The sequence below is a fragment of the Rana temporaria genome, chromosome 8 (genome assembly GCF_905171775.1).
Source record: "Rana temporaria chromosome 8, aRanTem1.1, whole genome shotgun sequence".
NCBI lineage: Eukaryota > Metazoa > Chordata > Amphibia > Anura > Ranidae > Rana > Rana temporaria.
Genome location: NC_053496.1, coordinates 161,407,544 through 161,432,743, shown reverse-complemented (window position 1 = coordinate 161,432,743; position 25,200 = coordinate 161,407,544). Strand labels below are relative to the sequence as shown.

The window sequence follows — 25,200 nt, the reverse complement described above, 5'->3', positions numbered from 1 at the left end:
ATTTTTATTTTTTGTGCGATAAACAAAAATAGAGCGATAATTTAGAAAAAATAAGCAATATTTTTTTACTTTTTGCTATAATAAATATCCCACAAAAAAACTATAAAAAATACATTTTGTTCCTCAGTTTAGGCCGATACTTATTCTTCTACATATTTTTGGTAAAAAAATAAAAAAAAAGAAAATCACAATAAACGTTTATTGATTGGTTTGCGCAAAAGTTATAGCGTCTACAAAATACGATTGTCTTATGGCATTTTTCTTAATAATTTTTTTACTAGTAATGGCGGCAATCTGAGATTTTTATCGTGACTGCAACATTATGGCGGACACATCGGACACTTTTGACGCCGTTTTGGGACTAGTGTCATTCATCCAGCCATCAGTGCCATAAAAATGCACTGATTACTGTGTACATGACACTGGCAGTGAAGGGGTTAACCAGTGGGGGGCGGGGAAGGGGTTAAGTGTGTCCTAGGGAGTGATTCTAACTATGTGGGGGCGTAGCTTACTGTGACACGACACTGATCACTGCTCCCGATGAGAGGGAGCAGATGACCAGTGTTGTGTCACTAGGCAAAACAGGGAAATGCGTTGTTTATAAAGGCATACCCCCGTTCTGCCGTTCTGTGACCCGATTGCGGGACACCAGTGGACATCGAGTCCATGGGCATGGTCACGGAGACCCGGGCAGGGCGCAACCGGTAGGCAGCAGATTCAAAGCAACGTATATATAAGTGCGCGAGGCAGCCGGCAAAAACGCTTAAAGCGGAGTTCCACCCAAAGATTGAACTTCCGCTTTTCTGAACCCTCCCCCCCTCCGGTGTCACATTTGGCCCCTTTAGGGGGGAGAGGGGTACAGATACCTGTCTAAGACAGGTATTTTCACCCACTTCCGGGAACAGACTTGTGCTGGGGTCACGCCCCTACCCGCACCCCCGCTGTCTTCTGGGAAACACACTGTTCCTAGAAGAGAGCGGGGAACCAGTGACGGCATGCCGCGCTACTCGCGCATGCGCAGTAGGGAAACGGGCAGTGAAGTCGCAACGCTTCACTTTCCGATTCCCTCAGAGAGGATGGCGGCGGGTGCAGCAGAGGGACAAGTGATTGCTTGACCTCGGCTACCAACATCGCGGGCACGCAGGACAGGTAAGTGTCCATATTTTAAAAAAGTCAGCAGCTGCAGTATTTGTACCTGCTGGCGTTTAAAAAAAAAAATTGGGCGGACCTCCGCTTTAAATGGACTGTAGTGCGTTTCTGCAAAACTAAAAAATGCATAGGTTGAAACAAGCCTCAGGCAGGCTCGCCAAATGTTAGCTGGATTCCTCACTAGGGGATAGCAACATGAATTTACAATACAACATATCTATTACAGCAAGTGACAACTAAAACGGTTACTGAGCCAACACACTCTGTTTCAAATATTTAAGCAAACGATCATCTAATCCTTGATAATGGACAAAGACATTAGTACACAAAGAACCAGGAAGAACCCATCCTAATATAAACTCTTCCAGGAAAAAACTCACTAAGCTTTATTTATAATACATCTTGGCTACATTTCCAAAAGAAACTCTTTATATCAATGAAAGGATGATTACATTTGCATGTATTTCAATAGTACGCGTGGCTTCTTTAGGAAAACAAAGTGTGCCAATAAAATTGTCTGCTGTAATCCTTGTTTGGGTTTGTATAGGGGTGGCACCACATAAGAAGGACGAAGCAATCAGTTGGTAAAACAGAACAGCAGAACACAAAATAGGTAAGAGTGCTTACTGGGCACATAAACCCCATTCGTTCCCAGGCGAAATTTCAGCTTCCGGCACTGCGTCGCTTTAACTGACATTTGCGCGGTCGTGCGACGTGGCTCCCAAACAAAATTGACGTCCTTTTTTCCCCACAAATAGAGATTTATCTTAGTGGTATTTGATCACCTCTGCGGTTTTTATTTTTTGCGCTATAAACAAAAAAAGAGCGACAATTTAAAAATATATATATATATATATTTTTTACTGGTTGCTATAATAAATATGCCAATTTAAAAAAAAATATATATATATATTTTCTCAGTTAAGGCCGATACGCAATAAGCGACTGGTTTGCGCAAAAGTTATAGCGCCTACAAAATGGGAAACAGAATTATGATTTTTTTTTTTTTTTTTTTTTTACTAGTAATGGCCGCGATCTGCGATTTTTATGGGGACTGCGATATTGCGGCAGACGTATGGGACACTTTTGACAAAAATTTGGGACCATTCACATTTATACAGCGATCAGTGCTATAAAAATGCACTAATTACTGTATAAATGTGACTGGCAGGGAAGGGGTTAACACTAGGGGGTGAGGAAGGGGTTAAATGTATTCCCTGGGTGTGTTCTAACTGTGTGGGGGGAGGGGGTGACTGGGGGAGGTGACCGATGCTGTGTCCCTATGTACAGGGGACACAGATCGGTCTCCTCTCCTCTGACAGCACATGGAGCTCTGTGTTTACACACAGAGCTCCATGTCCCTGCTGTGTTACCGACGATCGCGTGTACCCGGCGGACATCGCGGCCGCCAGGTACACGCATCGGCTCTTCAGCGATGCTCCGGGACAGTGTTTACCCGTTGCGTGCCCCCCAGAGGCGCGCGCGGGTAATGCACTTTAAAAGACGTCCAAAAACGTCCACTTGGCACTTGAGCACCCGCGCTGTTGACGTCTTTTGTCAATAGCGCGGGTCTCAAGTGGTTAATAGTTTCTACATTTTTAAAACATGAGGGCTTTGTTGTGCCCTAGCAAAGGTCAAAACCAGCAGTGGTCTATTATAATAATTAGGTTGACCACGTATGGGTAAGGCTCGGCTTCCACTAGTGCGACTTATCATGCGACTTGGGACTGCAAAGTCGTTCCCCATGATTTCCAATGAGTACCGTTCATATCTGTGCGACTTCAAGTCACAGCGACTTCAAAGTAGTCCCTGCACTACTTTGGTTCCACTTTGATACAACTTGAGGTCCATAGACTTCAAGAATACACATGCATTGTTTCCAGTCACATCAAAATCACAGTAAAAAAATGCGTGACTTTCGGGTCGCAATACTGGAAACAGAGCCTAATGCCGCGTACACACAATCGTTTTTCGGCATGAAGTTTTTAAAAATGTCATTTAAAATGATCGTATGTGGGCTTCACATCTTTTTTCGACTTCTGAAAATGTCGTTTTTCGGGTTGTAAAAAATGATCATGTGTGGGCTAAAACAACGTTTTAAACCCGCGCATGCTCAGAAGCAAGTTATGAGACGGGAGCGCTCGTTCTGGTAAAACTACCGTTCATAAAGGAGTAAGCACATTCATCACGCTGTAACAGACAAAAAAGCGCAAATCGTCTTTTACTAACACGGAATCAGCTAAAAGCAGCCCCAAGGCGAATAGAACTTCCCCTTCAGAGTGCCGTCGTACGTGTTGTACGTCACCGCGCTTTGTTCATCCTTTTTCAAAAACGATGGTGTGTGGGCAACATCGTTTTTAATAATGAAGTTGGAAAAACGTTGTTTTTTCCAATGCCGAAAAACGATCGTGTGCACGCGGCATAAATGTCCTCTGTGTTCTTGCTCAGCTTGGTAAATTTGGCATACACAAAATAACAAACTTGTACAGCACAGGGGAGTGATGGCAGAAAACAAATTGTCCCTGGAGCCTGCTCTTTTTTTAACATGTAAAAAAAAAGTTTGTTTTAGCCTTTTTGTGTACAATACAGACCGTGGGCCAGATTCATGAAGCACTTACACCGTTTTTTTGGTAGATGCACGGCGTAAGTGCAGATTTGCGCCGGCGGATCGCTGCGCCGTACCCAGAGAACCAGATTACGCCTCCAAATAGACTTCATCGCCTCGGTGTAACCTTTCCACGCCGGCGCGGCGTTGGCACAGATTTACGCTGGTCGGATCTGGCGCGGCCATGGTTTTTGTGTTTTAAATATGCAAATTAGGTTTTTGGGCCGATTCATCAACTGAGGCCCCTTTCAGACTGGGGCGGGAGCTGCGGTGGCGGTATAACGCCGCTAAAAATAGCGGCGCTATACCGCCGGAATTGCCGCGGGTATCAGCCGCTAGCGGTGCGGTATTAACCCCCGCTAGCGGCCGATAAAGAGTTAATATCGCCCGCAATGCGCCTCTATAGAGGCGCATTGCGGGCGGTATTGCCGCGGTTCCCATTGTTTTCAATGGGAAGGAGCGGTGAAGGAGCGGTATACACGCCGCTCCTCTCACCGCTCCAAAGATGCTGCTGACAGGAGATTTTTTTGTCTCCCGCCAGTGCATCGCCTCAGTGTGAAAGCCCTCGGGCTTTCACATTGAGTCTGCAGTGCAGGAGTTTTTCAGGCGGGATAGCAGCGCTATTTTTAGCGCTTTACCACCTGAAAAACTCCTCAATGTGAAAGGGGCCTTAAGCTTGACCGGCGCAGGCTACTCCCGGTGAGCGGAGCTGAAATTTCCGGTGCAAAGTTACACTTAACTTTGCACCAAACTTGCAGAGGTCAGCTGGAGAGCAGCTAAAGCAGCAGCGTTACAAACTAACTGAGCAACAGCACTTGCTGGACAACACATAGAGGCGGTCCCCATGTTGGGAGAGGCCCTCAATAATTACAGCCCTCTCCTCTGGGCTGAAATTGGTCATCCGCCCACCTGAGGATTCCTCATCAGCCATAACTGCCCCACCACAATGCAAACGACCTAGCTTAGAAAAAAAAAAGCTTCAGTACATTTGCACCTGCAGGGCGGAAGTCTGGGCTGATTCATGGACTGGGCTTTGGTAGTGGGTCGGCGTAGCTCAGGGATCACGCCGGGGCGCAGTTCTGAGCATGTGCAGATTGGGGCATTTACCCCTGGATGTCACTGAGCATGTGCGGTCTAAGATGCACCCCGGCGTGACCCCTGCGCCACGGTCGGCACTTCATTAGCATAGGGTGACTCCCAGTTGGCCTTATCCCGCCTTACGCCGTCTAAAATCCGCCCCGCTGGGGCATCGTAGACAAAAAAAGTTTCTTGAATCACCTAACTGCCTCTCCGCGCTGGACCGGTGTAGTCTAAAAATGATGCACCACGCCGGTGCAAATCTGCACCATTGTATATGAATCTGGCCCCCTGTGTTTATCCCATACATGTTTAACCAGTAGCCTATCGCTCGCCATCATATGATGGCGGGACGATGAGGGTTCTGACTGGATGTCATATGACGTCTTCGCCTTCCCGAGCCACTAGGGGGCGCGCGCGCCGCGTCACTGGGGAGCCGATGCGCGTGCCTGGCGGCCGCGATGGCTGCCGGGCACCCGCGATTGCCCAGTTACTGAGCAGAACCGTGGATCTGTGTGTGTAAACAGAGATCCACGTCCTGTTAGGGAGAGGAGACCAATGCTGTGTCCCTTGTACATAGGGAAACCGATCGGTCATCTCCCCCAGTCAGTCCCCCCCCACAGTTAGAATCACTCCCTAGGGCAGTGATGGGGAACCTCTGCCCCCCGGATTTATTGGAACTACATTTCCCATGATGCTCCTGCACTCTGCAGTGTAGTTGAGAATCATGGGAGATGTAGTTCCAAAACATCCGAGGTGCCAAGGTTCCCCATCACTGCCCTAGGGAACACATTTAACCCCTTGATTGCCCCCTAGTGGTAACCCCTTCCCTGCCAGTCATATTTATACAGTAATCAGTGCATATTTATAGCATGGATCGCTGTATAATTGTCACTGGTCCCAAAAATGTGTCAAAAGTGTCCGATGTGTCCGCCGCAATATCGCAGTCACGATAAAAATCGCAGATCGCCGCCATAACTAGTAAAACAATAATAATAATAATAAAAATGCCATAATTCTATCCCCTATTTTGTAGACGCTATAACTTTTGCGCAAACCAATCAATATACACTTATTGCATTTTTTTTTTTTTTTTACCAAAAATATGTAGAAGATTACATATCGGAATAGGAGGAATTTTTATTTATTTATTTATTTTTTAAATGTGGGATATTTATTATAGCAAAAAGTAAAAGATAATGGGCCAGATTCACATAGAAGAGCGGCGGCGTAACGTATCGTAGATATGTTACACCGCCGCAAGTTTTCATCGCAAGTGCCTGATTCACCATCACCAAGCACTTGCGATGAAAACCTACGCCGGCGGCCTCCGGCGCAAGGCGGGCCAATTCAAATGGGCGTGTGCCATTTAAATTAGGCGCGCTCCCGCGCCGGACCTACTGCGCATGCTCAGTTTCGTAATTCCCGTCGTGCTTTGCGCGCCGTGACGTCATTTTTCCGAACGGCGACGCGCGTAGCGTAATTCCGTATTCCCGGGCGGCTTACGCAAACGACGTTCATTTTTAAATTTCGACGCGGGAACGACGGCCATACTTTATACAGCAATACGATTGCTGTGTAAAGTTAAGGCACCAAAAACGACGACTAACTTTGAGACGGGAAACTAGACTAGCGGCGACGTAGCGAACGCGAAAATCCGTTGTGAATCGCCGTAACTCCTAATTTGCATACCCGACGCTGGTTTACGACGCAAACTCCCCCCAGCGGCGGCCGCGGTACTGCACCCTAAGATCCGACAGTGTAAAACAATTACACCTGTCGGATCTTCTGGCTATCTATGCGTAACTGATTCTATGAATCAGTCGCATAGATAGAAACAGAGATACGACGGCGTATCTCGTCTGTGAATCTGGCCCATTGTGTTTTTTTTTTCACAATTGTCGCTGTTCTTTTGTTTAACGCGCAAAAACAAAAAAACGCAGAGGTGACGAAATACCCCCAAACGAAAGCTCTATTTGTGGGAAAAAAAGTACGAAAATTCTGTTTGGGTTTAGCGTCGCACGACCGCAAAATTGGCAGTTAAAGCGACACAGTGCCGAATTGTAAAAAGTGCTCTGGTCAGGAAAGGGGGAAAAATCTTCTGGGGTTGAAGTGGTTAAATTCACTTACTGTTAATTTAGCAATGGGTAAAAATACATATTTATGCAAAAAAAAAAGGCTTAAAAAAAAAAAAAAAAAGTTTAAAATCTTTATGAGAATCACTCTGTATATAACGCAGCTGTCGCAGCCCATGCTGGTATTGAGCTTATATGAAGAAAGGGTTAACCACTTCATCCACTTTGAGTCGGAATGGAGCTGTGATGATCCAGGGCTTAGGATAGATTCACACATTTGCAAAGTGAATGCATTTTGAACGGCATCCAATTCTCATGATGATGTGAAAAAACATTGCTTTCACATATCACGGAATGCGGATTCGGTGAAAATTGAAAAACAGTCCTGCCGGTTTTCGGGGAAGTGCAGTGGTCCGGGTCAGGTGCAATTCAGGCCCATTGACGTCTATGGGAACTAGGGCTGCCGCATTCATCCCTTTAACCACTTACATACTGGGCATTTTCACCCCCTTCCTGCCCTGACCAATTTTTAGTTTTCAGCGCTGTCGCACTTTGAATGACAATTGCGCGGTCGTGCGACGTGGCTCCCAAACAAAATTTACGTTCTTTTTTTCTCACAAATAGAGCTTTCGTGTGGTGGTATTTGTTCACCTCTGCGATTGTTATTTTTTGCGCTATAAACAAAAGAAGAGCGACAATTTTGAAAAAAAAAATAGATTTTTTACTTTTTGAACCATATTGCTGGTCAAAAACCAGAGCACTTTTTGCGATTCGGGACTGCGTCGCTTTAACTGACAATTGCGCGGTCGTGCGACGTGGCTCCCAAACAAAATTGGCGTCCTTTTTTTCCCACAAATAGAGCTTTCTTTTGGTGGTATTTGATCACCTCTGCAGTTTTGCGCTATAAACAAAAATAGAGCGACAATTTTGAAAAAAATTATATTTTTTACTCTTTGCTATAATAAATATCCCCCAAAAATATATATAAAAAAAACATTTTTTTTTCTCAGTTTAAGCCCATACGTATTCATCTACATACTTTTTTTTTTTTTTTATTCGCAATAAGCGTTTGATTGGTTTGCGCAAAAGTTATAGCGTTTACAAAATAGGGTGTATTTTTATGGCATTTTTATTATTCTTTTTTTTTTTTTACTAGTAATGGTGGCGATCAGCGATTTTTTTCGGTACTGCGACATTATGGCGGGCACTTCGGACACTTTTGACAAATTTTTGGGACCATTGTCATTTTTATAGCGATCAGTGCTATAAAAATGCATTGATTACTATAAAAATGCCACTGGCAGTGAACGGGTTAACACTAGGGGGCGGGGAAGGGGTTAAGTATGTTACCTGGGTGTGTTCTAACTGTAGGGGGGGTGGCCTCACTAGGGGAAATGACTGATCTTCTGTTCATACATTGTATGAACAGAAGATCAGCATTTCTCTCCCTGACAGGACCGGGAGCTGTGTGTTTACACACACAGCACCCGGTCCCGCTCTGTAACGAGCGATCGCGCACGGGAGTCGGGGGAGAGCGGGGGGCCCTAGTGGCCTGCACGAGAGCAGACGTATAGCTACGGGCTCTCGCGCAGGGGAGCCGACCTGCTGCCGTAAAACGACAGCGGCTGGTCGGCAACCAGTTAATTAATTAATCACAATTAAAAAAATAAATAAAAAAAATCTCAGTTTAGGCCAATATGTATCATTCTACATATTTTTGGTACAAAAAAATCGCAATAAGCTCATAGAAATTGGTTTGCGCAAAAGTTTATGCATCTACAAAATAGGGGATAGATTTATTGCATTTTTATTTATTTTTTGCATTTTTATTTTTTTACTAGTAATGGTTTGCGATCTGCGACAGGCATATCGGACACTTTTGACACATTTTTGGGACCATTCGCATTTATACAGCGATTAGTGCTATAAAACTGCACTGATTACTGTATAAATGTGACTGGCAGGGAAGGGGTTAACACTAGGGGGACGATCAAGGGGTTAAATATGTTCCCTAGGGCAGTCTTCATAGCGTCATGGGCCCCTGGGCAAAGTAATGCTCTGGGGTCCCTACAATGATGACAGTGCAGGTAAACAGACATCAAGTAGGTAGGAGGCAGACTGCCTCCCCTGTGCATCTATCACTCTCGGTGCCATCATGGTGCCCCAAATTTCAGGGCAGCGCGGGCTCAAGGATAAGCTGCTTTGGGGAAAGTGCAGGGGCCCCCATGCAGCTGGGGCCCCTTGGCAAATCCGAAGGTATAGCGCCGCTATTTTTAGCGGCACTATACCGCGGCTCCCGCCACAGTGTGAAAGGAGCCTTATTGGGATTTTTTTTGTCAAAAATATGTAGCAGAATACATATTGACCTAAATTGATAAAGGAATTTGATTTTTCTAATTTTTTTGCTGGACGTAATTTAGAGCAGAATGTAAAAAATATTTTTGTGTGTTTTTGTTCTCTGTCATTTTTTTGTTTATTGCGCAAAAAATAAAAACCGCAGGACGTGATTAACCACTTAATCACCGCCCCATAGCCGAATTACGGCTACAAGGCGGTTCCTTAACTCTGGGAGGACGTCCATGGACGTCCTCCCAGAATCGCGCGCACACGGGAGTGTTTCCGTGTCCAGGGGACCAGGCGCATCACGGATGGCGGTAAATAGCCGCTGATAGCGGCCATTTACCACGTGATCGCTCCGTCCAATGACGGAGCGATCACATGTAAACAAACCGGCGTCAAACTCTGCAATACCCCCCGCGCAATACTCTGCAATACCCCCCGCGCAATACTCTGCAATACCTCCGCGCAATACTCTGCAATACCTCCGCGCAATACTCTGCAATACCTCCGCGCAATACTCTGCAATACCTCCCGCGCAATACTCTGCAATACCCCCCGCGCAATACTCTGCAATACCCCCCGCACAATACTCTGCAATACCCCCCGCACAATACTCTGCAATACCCCCCGCACAATACTCTGCAATACCCCCTGTGCAGTACTCTGCAATACCCCCTGTGCAGTACTCTGCAATACCCCCTGCCCAATACTCTGCAATACCCCCCGCACAATACTCTGCAATACCCCCTGCGCAATACTCTGCAATACCCCCTGCGCAATACTCTGCAATACCCCCCGCACAATACTCTGCAATACCCCCTGTGCAGTACTCTGCAATACCCCCTGTGCAGTACTCTGCAATACCCCCTGCCCAATACTCTGCAATACCCCCCGCACAATACTCTGCAATACCCCCTGCGCAATACTCTGCAATACCCCCCTCCCCCGCACAATACTCTGCAATACCCCCGCACAATACTCTGCAATACCCCCAAACAATTTTCAGATATTGGCACCATAGCTTGTGGACGCTATAACTTTCACAAAGACCAAATAATATTCACTGATTTGGGTTATTTTTTACAAAGATATGTAGCAGTATAAATGTTGGCCAAAATTTATGAAGAAAAAATACAAATTTGCTAAATTTTATAACAGAAACAAAGAAAAAATCATTTTTTTTACAGAATTTTCAGTCTTTTTTCTTTTATAACGCAAAAAATAAAAAACCCAACGGTGATCAAATACCACCAAAAGAAAGCTCTATTTGCGGGAAAAAAAGGATACAAATTTAATTTGGGTACAGTGTTGTATGTCTGAGTAATTGTCATTCAAAATGTGAGAGTACCGAAAGCTGAAAATTGGTCTGGTTATTAAGGGGGTTTAAGTGCCCAGTGGTCAAGTGGTTAAATGCCAATCAAAATAAAGCTCTGTTTGAAAGAAGGACAAATATATTATTGGGGTACAGTGCCCCACGGCCGCGCAATTGTCAGTTAAAGTAACACAGTGCTGTATAGCAAAAATAGTCTGGTCATGAAGGGGGTAAAATCTCCTGGAGCTCAAGTGGTTAAAGTGGAGCACACAGAATCTGGTGCAAATGTGCATAGTAACTAATCAGCTTCCAGGTTTTATTGTGCAAGCCTAATTGAACAAGCTGAAGTTAGAAGCTGATTGGTTATTATGCACAGCTGCACCAGATATTGTGTGCAGCCAGTTTTAGTTAACCTCGCCCAAAACGTCACCATATTGGCCAGAAGACAAATAGAAAGAGATGTACCCTTTAACCACTTTCTTACCGGGCACTTAAACCCCCCTCCTGCCCAGACCAATTTTCAGCTTTCAGCGCTGACGCACTTTGAATGACAATCACACGGTCATACAATATTGTATCCAAATAAAATTGTTATCATTTTTTTCCCCACAAATAGAACTTTCTTTTGGTGGTATTTGATCACCTCCGCGGTTTTTATTTTTTTGTTAAAAAAAATTGCTATAAAATTTAGCAAAAAGGTAATTTTTCTCCTTCATTGATGTTCGCTGATGCGGCTGCACTGATAGGCACCGATGGGCTGCACTGATGGGCTGCACTGATAGGCACCAATAAGGTGCCACTGGTGGGCACTGATAGGCGGCACTGGTGGGCACTGATAGGCGGCACTGGTGGGCACTGCAATGTGACACTGTGAGGGGTTGCACTGATGGGTGGCACTGTAGGGCATTGATAGGTGGCACTGAGAAGTGGCACTAATAGGTGGCACTGATAGCTGGCAGTGATGCGCACTGATATGTGTCAGTAATGGGCACTGATAGGCAGCACTTCTAGGTGGCACTGATGAGGCACTATTGGCACCACTGGTGGGCATTGATAGGTGGCACTTGTGGGCATTGATAGGTAACACTGCTGGGCACTGAGAAGTGGCACTAATAGGTGGCATTGATAGGTGGCAGTGATGGGCACTGCGATGTGACACTGTGAGGGGTTGCACTGATGTGTGGCACTGTAGGGCATTGATAGGTGGCACTGGTGGGCACTGAGAAGTGGCACTACTGGTGGGCATTGATAGGTGGCACTTGTGGGCATTGATAGGTAACACTGGTGGGCACTGAGAAGTGGCACTAATAGGTGGCATTGATAGGTGGCAGTGATGGGCACTGATAGATGGCAGTAGGCGGCACTGGTGGGCACTGCGATGTGACACTGTGAGGGTTTGCACTGATGTGTGGCACTGTAGGGCATTGATAGGTGGCACTGGTGGGCACTGAGAAGTGGCACTAATAGGTGGCACTGATAGCTGGCAGTGATGGGCACTGATAGCTGGCAGTGATGGGCACTGATATGTGTCAGTAATGGGCACTGATGGGCAGCACTTCTAGGTGGCACTGATGAAGCACTGATTGGCACCACTGGTGGGCATTGATAGGTGGCACTTGTGGGCATTAATAAGTGGCACTGGTGGGCATTGCAGGTGGCACTGGCAGGGGGTACTAACTTTACAGAGGAGGCAGAATTGCCTCCTTCCTCCTCGGGACCGATGTCCCTTACACATAAGCCAGTGATCGGCTTTTTTTTCTGCCCACGCTGTTAGCGTAAGCAGAAAAAATAAACGATTACTGCCTTTTGTTTACTTCACGTGATCAGCTGTCATTGGCTGACAGCTAATCACATGGTAAGGGGCCGGGACCGGTCCCTTACTTGGGTTCGTAATCACCCGAGTATCAGGTGATCACAGCGTGGGGCGCGCACCTATTGGCGTCCTCCCGGCATTTGGGGTCTGCCCTGTAGCCATCATTCGGCTATAGCGTGGGCGTCAAGTGGTTAATAAAATAAAATTGAATCTATAAGCGCTATGTTCAGAGCTTCATACGTTTGTTATGAGATTAAAAATATGTCCTAAGAATTAGTTTGGCTTTCTTTATGTGTGTTCATTTATGTGTTTGTTTCTTCCTTCAGTGACTTTTCATAATGTCCTTCCCGGTAAACCTGCAAACCAGCAACAACTATGGGACCCAACAATACAATACGCAGACTGGCGCTGTGCCGACATATAGCCAAAGTAATTACCCAGCTGTAATGACTCAATCACCACAGATGGGGGTCCAAGTAGGTCCACCTATGACCAGTGCTTTCAATTCCCAACCAGTGTGGACTGTGGTGCCACAGGCATACTTACTGAATTTTTATGAGGCCTTTTTGAAGGGGAAACCAAAAGCTCTTGGGGTAAGTAAGTGCCTGACATTGTTTAAACATGCCAGGGATAAATTCAGTTCAGGACACTTTTCCTCAACCATTTTGTATGTTTAAAGTAGGGTTGTCCCGATACCACTTTTTTAGGACTGAGTACAAGTACCGATACTTTTTTTTAAATGTGTCCCCAAATGCAGCCATGTCCCCCCACAAATGCAGCCATGTCCCCCCACAAATGCAGCCATGTCCCCCCATATCCAGCCATGTTCCCCCATATCCAGCCATGTTCCCCCAATATGCAGCCATGTCCCCCCCATATCCAGCCATGTGCCCCCCATATGCAGCCATGTCCCCCCATATGCAGCCATGTCCCCCCATATGCAGCCATGTCCCCCCCATATGCAGCCATGTCCCCCCCATATGCAGCCATGTCCCCCCCCATATCCAGCCATGTCTCCCCATATGCAGCCATGTCCCCCCCATATCCAGCCATGTCCCCCATATGCAGCCATGTCCCCCCATATGCAGCCATGTCCCCCCATATCCAGCCATGTCCCCCATATGCAGCCATGTCCCCCCCATATATGCAGCCATGTCCCCCCATATATGCAGCCATGTCCCCCTTACCTGCATGCTGCCGCGACACCGCTTGGTTAATACGGGCGGGGAACATTACAGCTTTCATTTGAATAGCTGTAGTGATTCGCGCCGCGTACAGACACTCCCCCTTGCTCAAATGAAAGCTGTAATGTTCCCCGCCCGTATTAACCAGGTGGCGGCAGCGGGAATGCGGCGTAACGGTGGCGGCGGCGGCGGGGGGGCGTGGTATCGGATGAGGCATCGGGGGTATTTGCGGGAGTACAAGTACTCCCGCAAATACTCGGAATCGGTCCCGATACCGATACTAGTATCGGTATCGGGACAACCCTAGTTTAAAGTATGGTATTACGCCCCCCAAAATAATATATTGCAGCTTAACAGTTTTTAGCTGGACTTGACTGAGTGAGTGAGTGAGAAACTTATATAGCGCAACAAATGCGAACTTAATCGCCTCAAGGCGCTTGGCATCCAGAGTTGTACAGGTCTTTCAGAAGAGGTGGGTCTTCAGTTTTTTCCTAAAAACCCGATGGTTTTCTTCCAAGCGGATGGTCGTGGGTAGAGCATTCCAGAGCCGTGGTCCTTGGACCGAGAATCTACGTTCTCCCTTAGATTTGTAGTGAGATTTGGGGATTTGTAGAAGGTTTTGGTTGGTTGATCGGAGCACGCGCTTGGTGACGTAGGGTTTTATTTTCTCGCTTAAATATTGAGGAGCTTTACCCTGTGTACATTTGTGGGTGAGGCAGAGTGTCTTGAATGTCACCCGGTCCTGTACGGGCAGCCAGTGGAGGGACCTCAAGGTTTTTTACCAGTTACCAGTCTGGCTGCCGTGTTTTGGACGACTTGTAGATGTGAAATCTGGTATTTCGGTAGTCCTAAATAGAGTGAATTTGCGTAGTCGAGTCGTGAGTTGATGATAGTTCCCACCACTACTGCTGTGTCCTGTTCCGGGATGAAGGGGATGAGTCTACGTAGCATGCGGAGCAGATGATGAGAACCGCTGACGACTGATCCTATTTGTGCATCCATCGTCATGTCTGCGTCAAAGATGACTCCGAGACTTTTGACTTTATTGCTTGGCGCGATGGTTTGTCCGAGGATGGTGGGTGGTGTCCATGTGGTCCTGGAGATAGATTTCCTATTTGCATGAAGGGTGAGTAGCTCCGTTTTGGATCCGTTGAGTTTGAGGGAGCTTTCCGTCATCCAATTGTTGATCAGTGTAAGACATTTTCCTAGTTCATGAAATTGTTTTTTTTTGTTGGTGATTCGAAGGTACAGCTGCGTGTCGTCCGCATAGGAGTGGTAGCACAGGTCCTGTTTGCTGATGATTTTGAGGAGCGGGCGGATGTAGATGTTGAAGAGTACAGGTGAGAGGGGTGATCCTTGCGGGACTCCGCATGTGATGGTCCGTGTTTCTGATGTGAAATCTCCAAGTTTCACGGTCTGAGTGCGATTTTCTAGGACTAACAGACTAAAGGCCCATACACACGATCCTACTTTTTGACAACAACGGTCCAACGGACGTGTTTTATCGGACCATCCGACCGTCTGTTTGCTCGATCGGACAATTGTTTTCGTTTTTTAATGGACAAATGTTCGCTGTGCATGCTCTTAAACATCAAATGTCCAATGAGGATAATCCCATTGTGTGTACACAAGTCCATCGGACAAACACGCATGCTCAGAACCAATGCTAAAGATCGGACAACAATAGCAGAAGTTGCCCAAAGGACGTCGGTAAAGAGCTGAAAAACCACGTGATTTGGTGAATGTTGGCTGAAAAAGTTCTGCCGTGTGTATGCAGAACAAGTTCACGGCCAACGCCCCTTTGGGCCAAAATCCACGGAAAAGTCTGATTGAAGTCTTATCGTGTGTAAGAGGCTTTAGATGTGGTGGCTGCATTTAGTTCATCTAAAGCCACATACACACAATAAGACTTCCATCAGACATGTATGTGGATTTTTGTCGTTGGCCGTGAACTTGGTATTCATACACACGACAGAACATTTTCAGCCAACATTCACCAAATCACATGTTTTTTCAGCCGCGCCGTTTCCGGTCATACAGTCAGTGTGACTGTGCGAGCGCCGAGCGGATGGACAGCTCAGCGGCTCACCCACCGCACCGCCTGCACTTGTACGCCGGGCCACGCGCTGGCTCAACCACCATGCCGCCCGCACACGCACCCGCAACTAACTTCTCGGGAAAGGAAATTGCACAGTGCCTCCGGATCCCCTTATGTTTACATGCCCACTTATGCCTCTGCCTTGCGAGTAGCCATTTGACTGTTTTATGTTGTCCTAATAAATTACACTTATCATACTGCACTTAGTTTGGCGTTCCTTGCTTTTCTCCATTGTATCTTTCAGAGTTTGCTTCTACTTTCTTGGTAGCTGCCGCTGGTGCTTTCTCCTACAGACTACGGGGCAGATCCACAAAAGAATTACGCCAGCGTATCTAGTGATACGCCGCGTAATTTTAAAGTTCCCGCGTCGTATCTTTGTTTTGTATCTACAAAACAAGATCCGACGGCATCTGGGATCGATCCGACAGGCATACGTCTTAGTACGCCGTCGGATCTTAGGTGCATTTTTTCCGCCGGCCGCTAGGTGTCGTTTCCGTCGAATTCCGCATCGAGTATGCAAATTAGCTAGTTACGGCGATCCACGAACGTACGTCCGGCCGGCGCATTTTTTTACGTTGTTTGAGTTCGGCTTTTTCTGGCGTATAGTTAAAGCTGCTATATGGTGGCGTACTCAATGTTAAGTATGGCCGTTGTTCCCGCAACGAAATTTGAATTTTTTACGTCGTTTGCGTAAGTCGTTCGCGAAATAGGGATTTGCGTAAAATGACTTCACCGTCGTAAGCATTGGCTTGTTCCGGTTTAATTTCGAGCATGCGCACTGGGATACCACCACGGACGGCGCATGCGCCGTTCAAAAAAAATGTTGTTTACGTCGGGTCACGACGTATTTACATAAAACACGCCCCCATTACATCCATTTGAATTCCGCGCCCTCAAAGATACACTACGCCCCCGTAACTTACGATGCAAATTCTTTGAGGATTAAAAAAAAATAATAATTTACGGCGGCGTAGTGTATCTTAGATATGCTGCGCCCGGCGGAAAGATGCCCGGAGGTACGTGAATCTGCCCCTATGTCACCTGCCCTGTTTTTTACCACTGGACTTTTCTTATATAGAGACTATGCCCGATTGAATTTTGCACCATCCTACCCTTTCTTTACCTATTGACACAGGTTGTCTTCCCTGTTCTCCTTCCATACATGGACAGGTCAGATCTCCTTCTGCTATTATCACTTAAGAAGCGGGAAATTAGTAATGTAGGGGAACACATATCAGCGGTGTCAGGAGAAAAGTTTCCCACAAGCTTGTAATTTGTAGGTGGTGACATATTGTTTCTTACAGTATATAAGTTATAACGGTCAAGAGTTAACGATGTTTACCATATTCCATTCCACCAACCCACGACAGCTTATCAACACTCCACAATCCAGCAGACGAACCCCAATAACGAGACAAAGCTCTGTTTGAGGTTCAAACGAATATAATCTTTTAATGGGAAACTCAGGCTTTTATACAGTTAGAAATCCCAAGGAACAATGACTGAACTCCACCCACAACATTATACAATGAGCCCAATACACATCTTTTAGTCAGACTTTCAGGCACCAGGTCTGACTCAATCCACATGAGCTAATTAGCTAGAGCTGACAAGACAGACATCACGACTCCGGCTTCTCTCACCTTCTATACAATACACATTTATCATCAATAGAAATTCACACAATGCAGTGTCAATTATCATCACACAATGAAAGGTCTTTAGAAGCCAGAGTAAGGTTAGTTTACATGACAGTAGCATACTTAATTACCCCCTTAACAGTCTGTGTTCCCACATGAATGAGTCACTCTTCTATTGACCTGTTGGGTTCAGAATCAACAACCTGTAATTAGTTCTTCCAGACATTCTTGAATATATTGTGGATTACATTACTGCCCCATCTCATGTAGTCCAAGATATAATTTCTCAGTCATCCTGGCCCAGCAAACTGGCTAATTTCCAATGACATGTAGCAGACAACAATCATTGTGTATCAGTCTCCCTCATCAATATACCCTCTGTACCCCTATAAGTGACACTACCCTCCTGGACCTTATTCACACCCTTCACATTGAAAGATTGCAACTATGTCTTCCTTTTCCCTTCTGTACATATTCAGTTCCTGCATTCTCTCTGGTTGGACTAATAGAAATGAGAACTTGAGAGTGTTGGATATAACATAGCAGACAATCCTCCTTCATAAGGGCTGATGTGCGATAGCCCTTATGAAGCTTTAAAGAGAATGCTCAGTAGAAGCCAAACGCTGGAGTGGGCATTGAGGAGTGCCCAGTAATTTTATTGAATAATGGTATTAGATAAAGCCAATATGTTTCAAGGCAGAGGTCTCCCCTTTCTACTTGTTCTGTACTCTAGCCCTGAGGAAAGGGGGAGGAATTTCCCCTGAAACACGTTGGCTTTATCTGATACCTTTCTAATTTAGTAGAACACAAACCTGCATTAACCTTTTATTTCTTTCCTTTAGAGTTTGGTAATCATTGTGGCCATCTTAGAGATTGCTCTTGGCATAATATCGATCTTCATTGGAAGTGGTATAATAACATTTTACAGTTTTACTTCATTCTGGTGTCCTATGTTTGTAAGTATAGTTTAATGCTGTAACTGAGCGGCAAATGTTTATTTTTTTCCCCCCTAGCTCACAACACTGAGTATTCTCCTGAATGGTGGAGATAAATGTTTATGACTCTTGCTCTTGTTTTGACTTTGGATAGTAAAAAAAAAAGGAAATTCTGCCAGTAAATACCTTACCAGGGCTCGACAAATCCCGGGCACCAGGTCGCCATGGCGACTAGAAATGGTATCCTGGCGACTTGGCTTGGAAGGTGGTGCCATCTGGTGGTGAGCCGTTGGTATTACAAGTTATTACCACCAGATGTGTGAGCTGGCGCCATCTGGTGGTGGCTGTTGGTATTACAAGTTAAGCATTACAAGTTAAACAGCAGTTCTAATGTAATTTTTCACTATTTTTCACTGCCATCTTCTTCCCTCTAATTAGAACCCCCAAACATTATATATATTTTTTATCCTAACACCCTAGAGAATAAAATGGCGATCGTTGCAATACTTTGTGTCACGCCGTATTTGCGCAGCGGTCTTACAAGCGCACTTTTTTGGGAAAAAATTACACTTTTTTAAATAAAAAAATAAGACAACAGTAAAGTTATCCCCATTTTTTTAATATTATGAAAGATAATGTTACGCCGAGTAAATTCATACCCAACATGACACGCTTCAAAATTGCGTCCGCTCGAGGAATGCCAACAAACTTTTACCCTTTAAAATCTTCATAGGCGATGTTTAAAAAAATCTACAGGTTGCATGTTTTGAGTTACAGAGGAGGACTAGGGCTAGAATTATTGCTCTCGCTCTACCAATCGTGGCGATACCTCACATGTGTGGTTTGAACACCGTTTACATATGCGGGCGCTGCTCACGTATGTGTTCGCTTCTGCGCGCAAGCTCGTCGGGACGGAGTGCGTTTTCTGGCTCCTAACTTTTTTAGCTGGCTCCTAGATTCCAAGCAAATTTGTCAAACCCTTACTTATACAGTCCACTTCCTGTTTCTTGTCTGGTCCTTAGCCTAGGCTTATGACATCACACACCGATCTCTGTATTAGAAATGGTACACCAGCTGCACTGTATTATATACTGTGTACACCACCTGAAGTGTGTTAGAAACTGTAAACCGGCTGCACTGTATTGCACTATATACTGTGTACACCACCTGAAGTGTATTAGAAACTGTACCCCAACAAATGCACTGTATATATACTCTACACTGAATGCAGAGTATATATACTAACTAGACTGTATCTAATACAGTATATATGAATACACCACCTGGAGTGTATTATATACTGTACACCACCAAATGCACTGTGTGTGTGTGTGTGTGTGTGTGTGTGTGTGTGTGTGTATATCTTTATATTGTGACAGGCAGTCAGGTAAATCTGTGGGTGTTGTCACAGACGGGACATACATTTCTGCCTTCTTAGACAATACACTAATTGTTATTAGGCGTCGGCTGCAAAAACTAGCCAGGAAAGGTTGGAGGGTGTTGGAAGACTTCAGCTGTTCAGAATGGGGCAATTAAGGCCTCTATAAGTAGCCCAGAGGATTACCACTGAATTGCTGCATCATTCCTGAGGCTTTGTGAGTAAGGAGAGCAGCACTGAAAGTCTTCTGAGGAGGCGAGGAGAGGATTGATTTTTCTGTGTGATAAAAATCAAAAGACTATTGTTTTCTGCTGTATGACCAGCACTGTCTGCCCAGCACTAGGCTGAGCCAGACTCCATAGATAGGTTCCTGTGTGGAAGGTAGACGCCCCAAAGTGGCCAGAGTTTATTTTATGTTTGATTTTGTTTATGCTGTTGCAATTGTCTTCCAGCAAGATGGAAAAATAAACCAAAAACGTTGTTTTCAACCGTCTTCGACTGCCAGTCTGTATAAATTCAGTGTGTGGTGAACCCATCCAAGGTGTCACACACCCCGCTACCGAGCTAACCCCTTACAATATATATATGTATATATATATAAAATCAAATACACTGCCTGCACTGACTGAATATATAGTCTACGCCAGGGATCCTCAAACTACGGCCCTCCAGCGGTTGTACCACACTGACATTCATAGACATGACTAGGCATGATGGGAATTGTAGTTCCTGAACAACTGGAGGGCCGTAGTTTGAAGACCCATGGTCTACGCTAAATGCAGAGTAATATAGAGTATCTCACAAAATTGAGTACACCCCCTCACATTTTTGTAAATATTTTATTATATCGTTTCATGTGACAACACTGAAGAAATGACACTTTGCTACAATGTAAAGTAGTGAGCGTACAGCTTGTAGAACAGTGTAAATTTGCCGTCCCCTCAAATTAACTCAACACACAGCCATTAATGTCTAAACCGCTGGAAACAAAAGTGAGTACACCCCTAAGTGAAAATGTCCAAATTGGGCCCAATTAGCCATTTTCCCTCCCCGGTGTCATGTGACTCATTAGTATTACAAGGTCTCAGGTATGAATGGGGAACAGGTGTGTTAAATTTGGTGTCAATATTTTGTGTGGCCACCATTGTTTTCCAGCACTGTTTTAACCCTCTTGGGCATGAAGTTCACCAGAGCTTCCCAGGTTGCCACTGGAGTCCTCTTCCACTCCTCCATGATGACCTCCATGGTGGCTGTTAGAGACCTTGTGCTCCTCCACCTCCCATTTGAGGATGTCCCACAGATGCTCAATAGGGTTTAGGTCTGGAGACATGCTTGGCCAGTCCATCACCTTTAGCTTCTTTAGCAAGGCAGTGATCATCTTGAAGGTGTGTTTGGGGTCGTTATTATGTTTAAATACTGTCCTACAGCCCAGTCTCTGAAGAGAGGGGATCATGCTCTGTTTCAGTATGTCACAGTACCTGTTGGCATTCATGGTTCCCTTAATAATCTGTAGCTCCCCAGTGTCAGCAGCACTCATGCAGCCCCAGACCATGACACTGCCACCACCATGCTTGACTGTAGGCAAGACACACTTGTCTTTGTACTCCTCACCTGGTTGCCACCACTCACGGTTGACACCATCCAAACCAAATACGTTTATCTTGGTCTCATCAGACCACAGGACATGGTTCCAGTAATACTTCTGGGACGACAGCCATGCAGACCAATTTGATGCAGTGTGTGACGTATGGTCTGAGCACTGACAGGCTGACCCCCCTCTTCAGCCTCTGCAGAAATGCTGGAAGCACTCATACGTCTGTTTCCCAAAGACAACCTCTGGATATGACGCTGAGCACATGCACTCAACTTCTTTGGTTGACCATGGTGAGGCCTGTTCTGAGTGGAACCTCTCCTATTAAACTGCTGCATGATCTTAGCCACCAAGACCCAGCTCAGTTGCAGGGTCTTGGCAATCTTCTTATAGCCTAGGCCATCTTTATGTAGAGCAACAATTCTTTTTTTCAGATCCTCAGAGAGTTCTTTGCCAGGAGGTGCCATGTTGAACTTCCAGTGACCAGTATGAGAGAGCGATAACACCAAATTTAACACACCTGCTCCCCATTCATACCTGAGACCTTGTAACACTAATGAGTCACGTGACACTGGGGAGGGAAAATGGCTAATAGGGCCCAATTGGATGTACTCACTTTTGTTGCCAGCGGTTTAGACATTAATGTCTTGAGTTGTTTTGAGGTGGCAGCAAATTTACACTGTTACAATGTAAAGTAGTGAGTGTACAGCTTGTATAACAAAGTGTAATTACTTCAGTGTTGTCACATGAAAATACATTTTTGTAAATATTTTATTATATGAGGGGTGTGCTCACATTTGTGAGATATATATAATCAAATACACTGCCTGCACTGACTGAATATAGAGTCTACACTGAACATCTAGTCTACACTAAATGCAGTGTGTGTATATATATATATATATATATATATATATATATATATATATACCATATTTATCGGGGTATAGCGCGCTCCCACGTATAGCGCGCACCCCTAAAGTTGCCCCGAATTCCTGTGGAAAAAAGTTTTTTTGTACTTACAGTTTTGGTGTCTTGCGTGGCGCCCATCGGCGGCCTCGTCGTGTCCGGCGTCCGTCTGCGGCTTCGGGTGTCCTCTTCGTCGGGTGCGGCGTCCTTCTGCGGCGTCCTTGCGTCCTCCCCGCTCGTTTCCCGTGCCGAGTTTGAATACTGCGCCGATATATACAGAGCGCAGTACACTCGTGTATTGTCGGGAATGCTCGGCTACTCTCGCGCTGACGTCCTGTACGTCCAGGACGTCAGCACGGGAGGAGCCGAGACTGCCCGACAATACACGAGTGTACTGCGCTCTGTATATGTCGGCGCAGTATTCAAACTCGGCGCGGGAAAGTGGGTATCAGCATATACCGCGCACCCACGATTTTGCCCTGATTTTCAGGGCAAAAAAGTGCGCGGTATACGCCGATAAATACGGTATATATATATAAACATACACACACACACACACTAGATCAGTGATGGCAAACCTTGGCACCCCAGATGTTTTGGAACTACATTTCCCATGATGCTTATGCACTCTGCAGTGTAGATGAGCATCATGGAATATGTAGTTCAAAAACATCTGGGGTGCCAAGGTTCGCCATCACCGCACTAGACTGACTGTGTGTGTGTGTGTGTGTATTTGGCTGTGATTGGCCAAAGCATGCAGGTCAGGTGCATGCTTTGACTAATCATCAACTTGCTAATGCCCTGCGATCTCGCAGTGCACTATGGGGAGTTCCGCGGCGCTCGAATTTGCCGCAAACGCCCCATAATGTTTGCTGTTCGGTGAACGGACAAACACCCGATGTCCCTACATGTGTGTTGGAGAACTGATTGTAATTAAAGGTCAATTAAATAGTCAGTTACATTTATAAATCTATATCATATTTTCAGTCAACTGCAAAGTACAGAACAATACAGTGCGCGTGTTGCATTGTTTGTTATTGATTGAAAAATCGAACTTAAAGCGTATTTCCACTTTTGCAGTCAAATTTGAAAAAACATTCAGTATGTTTTTTATGTATTTCCATTCACACAGCATGCCTAAAAAAATGTAAAAAAACATTTCTTACTTTTTAGATATTTCTCAGGAGGAATGCTAGGTTTTTTTTAACAGTCAGAGTGCGTCTGTCCTAAGCCTGTCCTCAATAACCACTTGCCTTCTGGCCACTTTCACCCCCTTCCTGCCCAGGCCAATTTTCAGCTTTCAGCACTATCACTCTTTGTTGCATGACCGCGAAATTGTCATTAAATGTACTCATATTAAGTTTTTATCTTTTTTCCCCCACGCAACTAGATCTTTATTTTGGTGGTATTTAATCAACACTGGGTTTTTCTTTTTTTGCTAGGAAAAAAAGACAGGAAAAAAAACAGTTTTATTGTTTTTTATAAAATTTTGCAAACGGGTAATTTTTCTAGTTCATTGATATGTGCTGATGAGGCCGCACTGATGGGCACTGATAAGGTGGCACTCAATGGCACTGATAGATGACACTGATAGGCAGCACTGATAGCACTTATGGGCACTGATAAGTGGCACTGAGAGGTGGCATGGGTGGGCATTGATAAGCGGCACTGGTGGGCACTGATATGCATTGGGAGGTGGCACGGGTGTGTACTGGTAGGTGGTACTGGTGGGCACAAATGAGGTGGCGATGGCTCTCCGTGTGTGGGACTGATGTCCCTCCGATGTCACATGATCAACTGTCATTAGCTGGGCCCGGGGATCACAAAGCGCACCGCCGTAGGGGGCACACAGGTAGCTCATGGGCGGGAGGATGTACATGGACGCTATCCCAGCAATTAAGGCCTGCGCTGTAGCCGTCTTTCGGCTATAGCACAGACGGGAAGGAGTTAATCACCACTGTTTTTTTTTTTTGCTAAAAAAACTTTTGAGAAAAACATTTTTTCTTAATTTCTGTTATAAAATTTAGCAAACAGGTAATTCTTCTCCATTAATGATGTGCTCTGATGAGGCTGCACTGATAGGTGCAGCCTGATAATCAGGACACTGATGATCAGTACCCCTAATTATCAGTGTAGATGCCCCCTTTCACACTTGCCAGTTACTGGCTCTCCTCTTCTCACGCTGTGACAGTGTGAGGAAAGGAATGCCGATAACCAGCAAGTGTTTTTACCACATAATCAGCTGTGTCCAATCACAGTTGATCACAATGCAAAGAGCCGCTGTGATTGGCACTTTACCCAGATCTGTGGTCAGCTATAGCTCGGTTGGCAAGTGGTTAAAATAAAATTCAAGAAGCTCAGCCTCTACACTGTTAACCCTTTTTTGGGACAGATAGTGTATAAATATAGTTACAATTGATCAGGAAGATTGGCCTGCACAGTACAGACAAGGTTCATTATGGAAAACACAGCTGTCCAGCCCTCTCATACACAAAGACAAACTAGTAGAATTTTTCCTTGCTGTCCACAATAGAACATCTAAGGTAAGCTGCAAATTTGAAATGTTTTTTTTTTTTAAACTTGTTCTATGTAAATGGATACATATAACTAATATACAATAATAAGTATCCCAATTTTAGTGCAAAAGTGAATATACACTTTAAGGGACCCATTAAGTGAAGATCAGATTACAATATACGCTTTCAAGTGACCCTCTGTCTATAAATAACATCGGCAATTGATTTTGATGCCCAATATGTATCTTCTTGATTACATGTTATTATATTACAGTATATCATTGCGGGATCGCTGACAGTCGCAGCACAGCCTAAACCCAACATATGTTTGGTAAGTGCTTTTTGTAACATCTTTCTACTGCTAATAGGTCTATAGAGTTTGATTGGCTTTTGTACATTGAATTTATTCTGTAGTAGATAAGAATCCAGGACATTTAATTCTTGTGCACTTTAGTTCTATCAGTATAACCTGAACAGCCCGGAGCAATTATATCTGGAATAATTGCCCACACAGTGTGCATTTTTACTAAGTTCAAAACTAGGGATGAGCCGAACACCCCCCCCGTTCGGTTCGCACC

The 25,200-nt window shown here is 45.2% G+C and overlaps 1 protein-coding gene across 2 annotated transcripts in view; it reads left to right on the top strand.

Moving 5' to 3' along the window:
• The first annotated feature begins 1,674 nt into the window (after positions 1 to 1,674).
• LOC120909310 (membrane-spanning 4-domains subfamily A member 4A-like) overlaps positions 1,675 to 25,200 on the top strand; it is a 44,708-nt gene continuing 21,182 nt past the window's right edge. Inside the window, exons 1-4 of one of the 2 annotated variants that reach the window (XM_040321058.1) lie at positions 1,675 to 1,762; positions 12,698 to 12,964; positions 18,136 to 18,249; positions 24,897 to 24,953. In XM_040321058.1, the coding sequence (XP_040176992.1) occupies positions 12,710 to 12,964; positions 18,136 to 18,249; positions 24,897 to 24,953 (426 nt within the window). In that variant the 5' untranslated portion in view covers positions 1,675 to 1,762; positions 12,698 to 12,709. The remainder of the gene's footprint in view (positions 1,763 to 12,697; positions 12,965 to 18,135; positions 18,250 to 24,896; positions 24,954 to 25,200) is intronic. The other variant, XM_040321057.1, reaches the window with a different exon arrangement.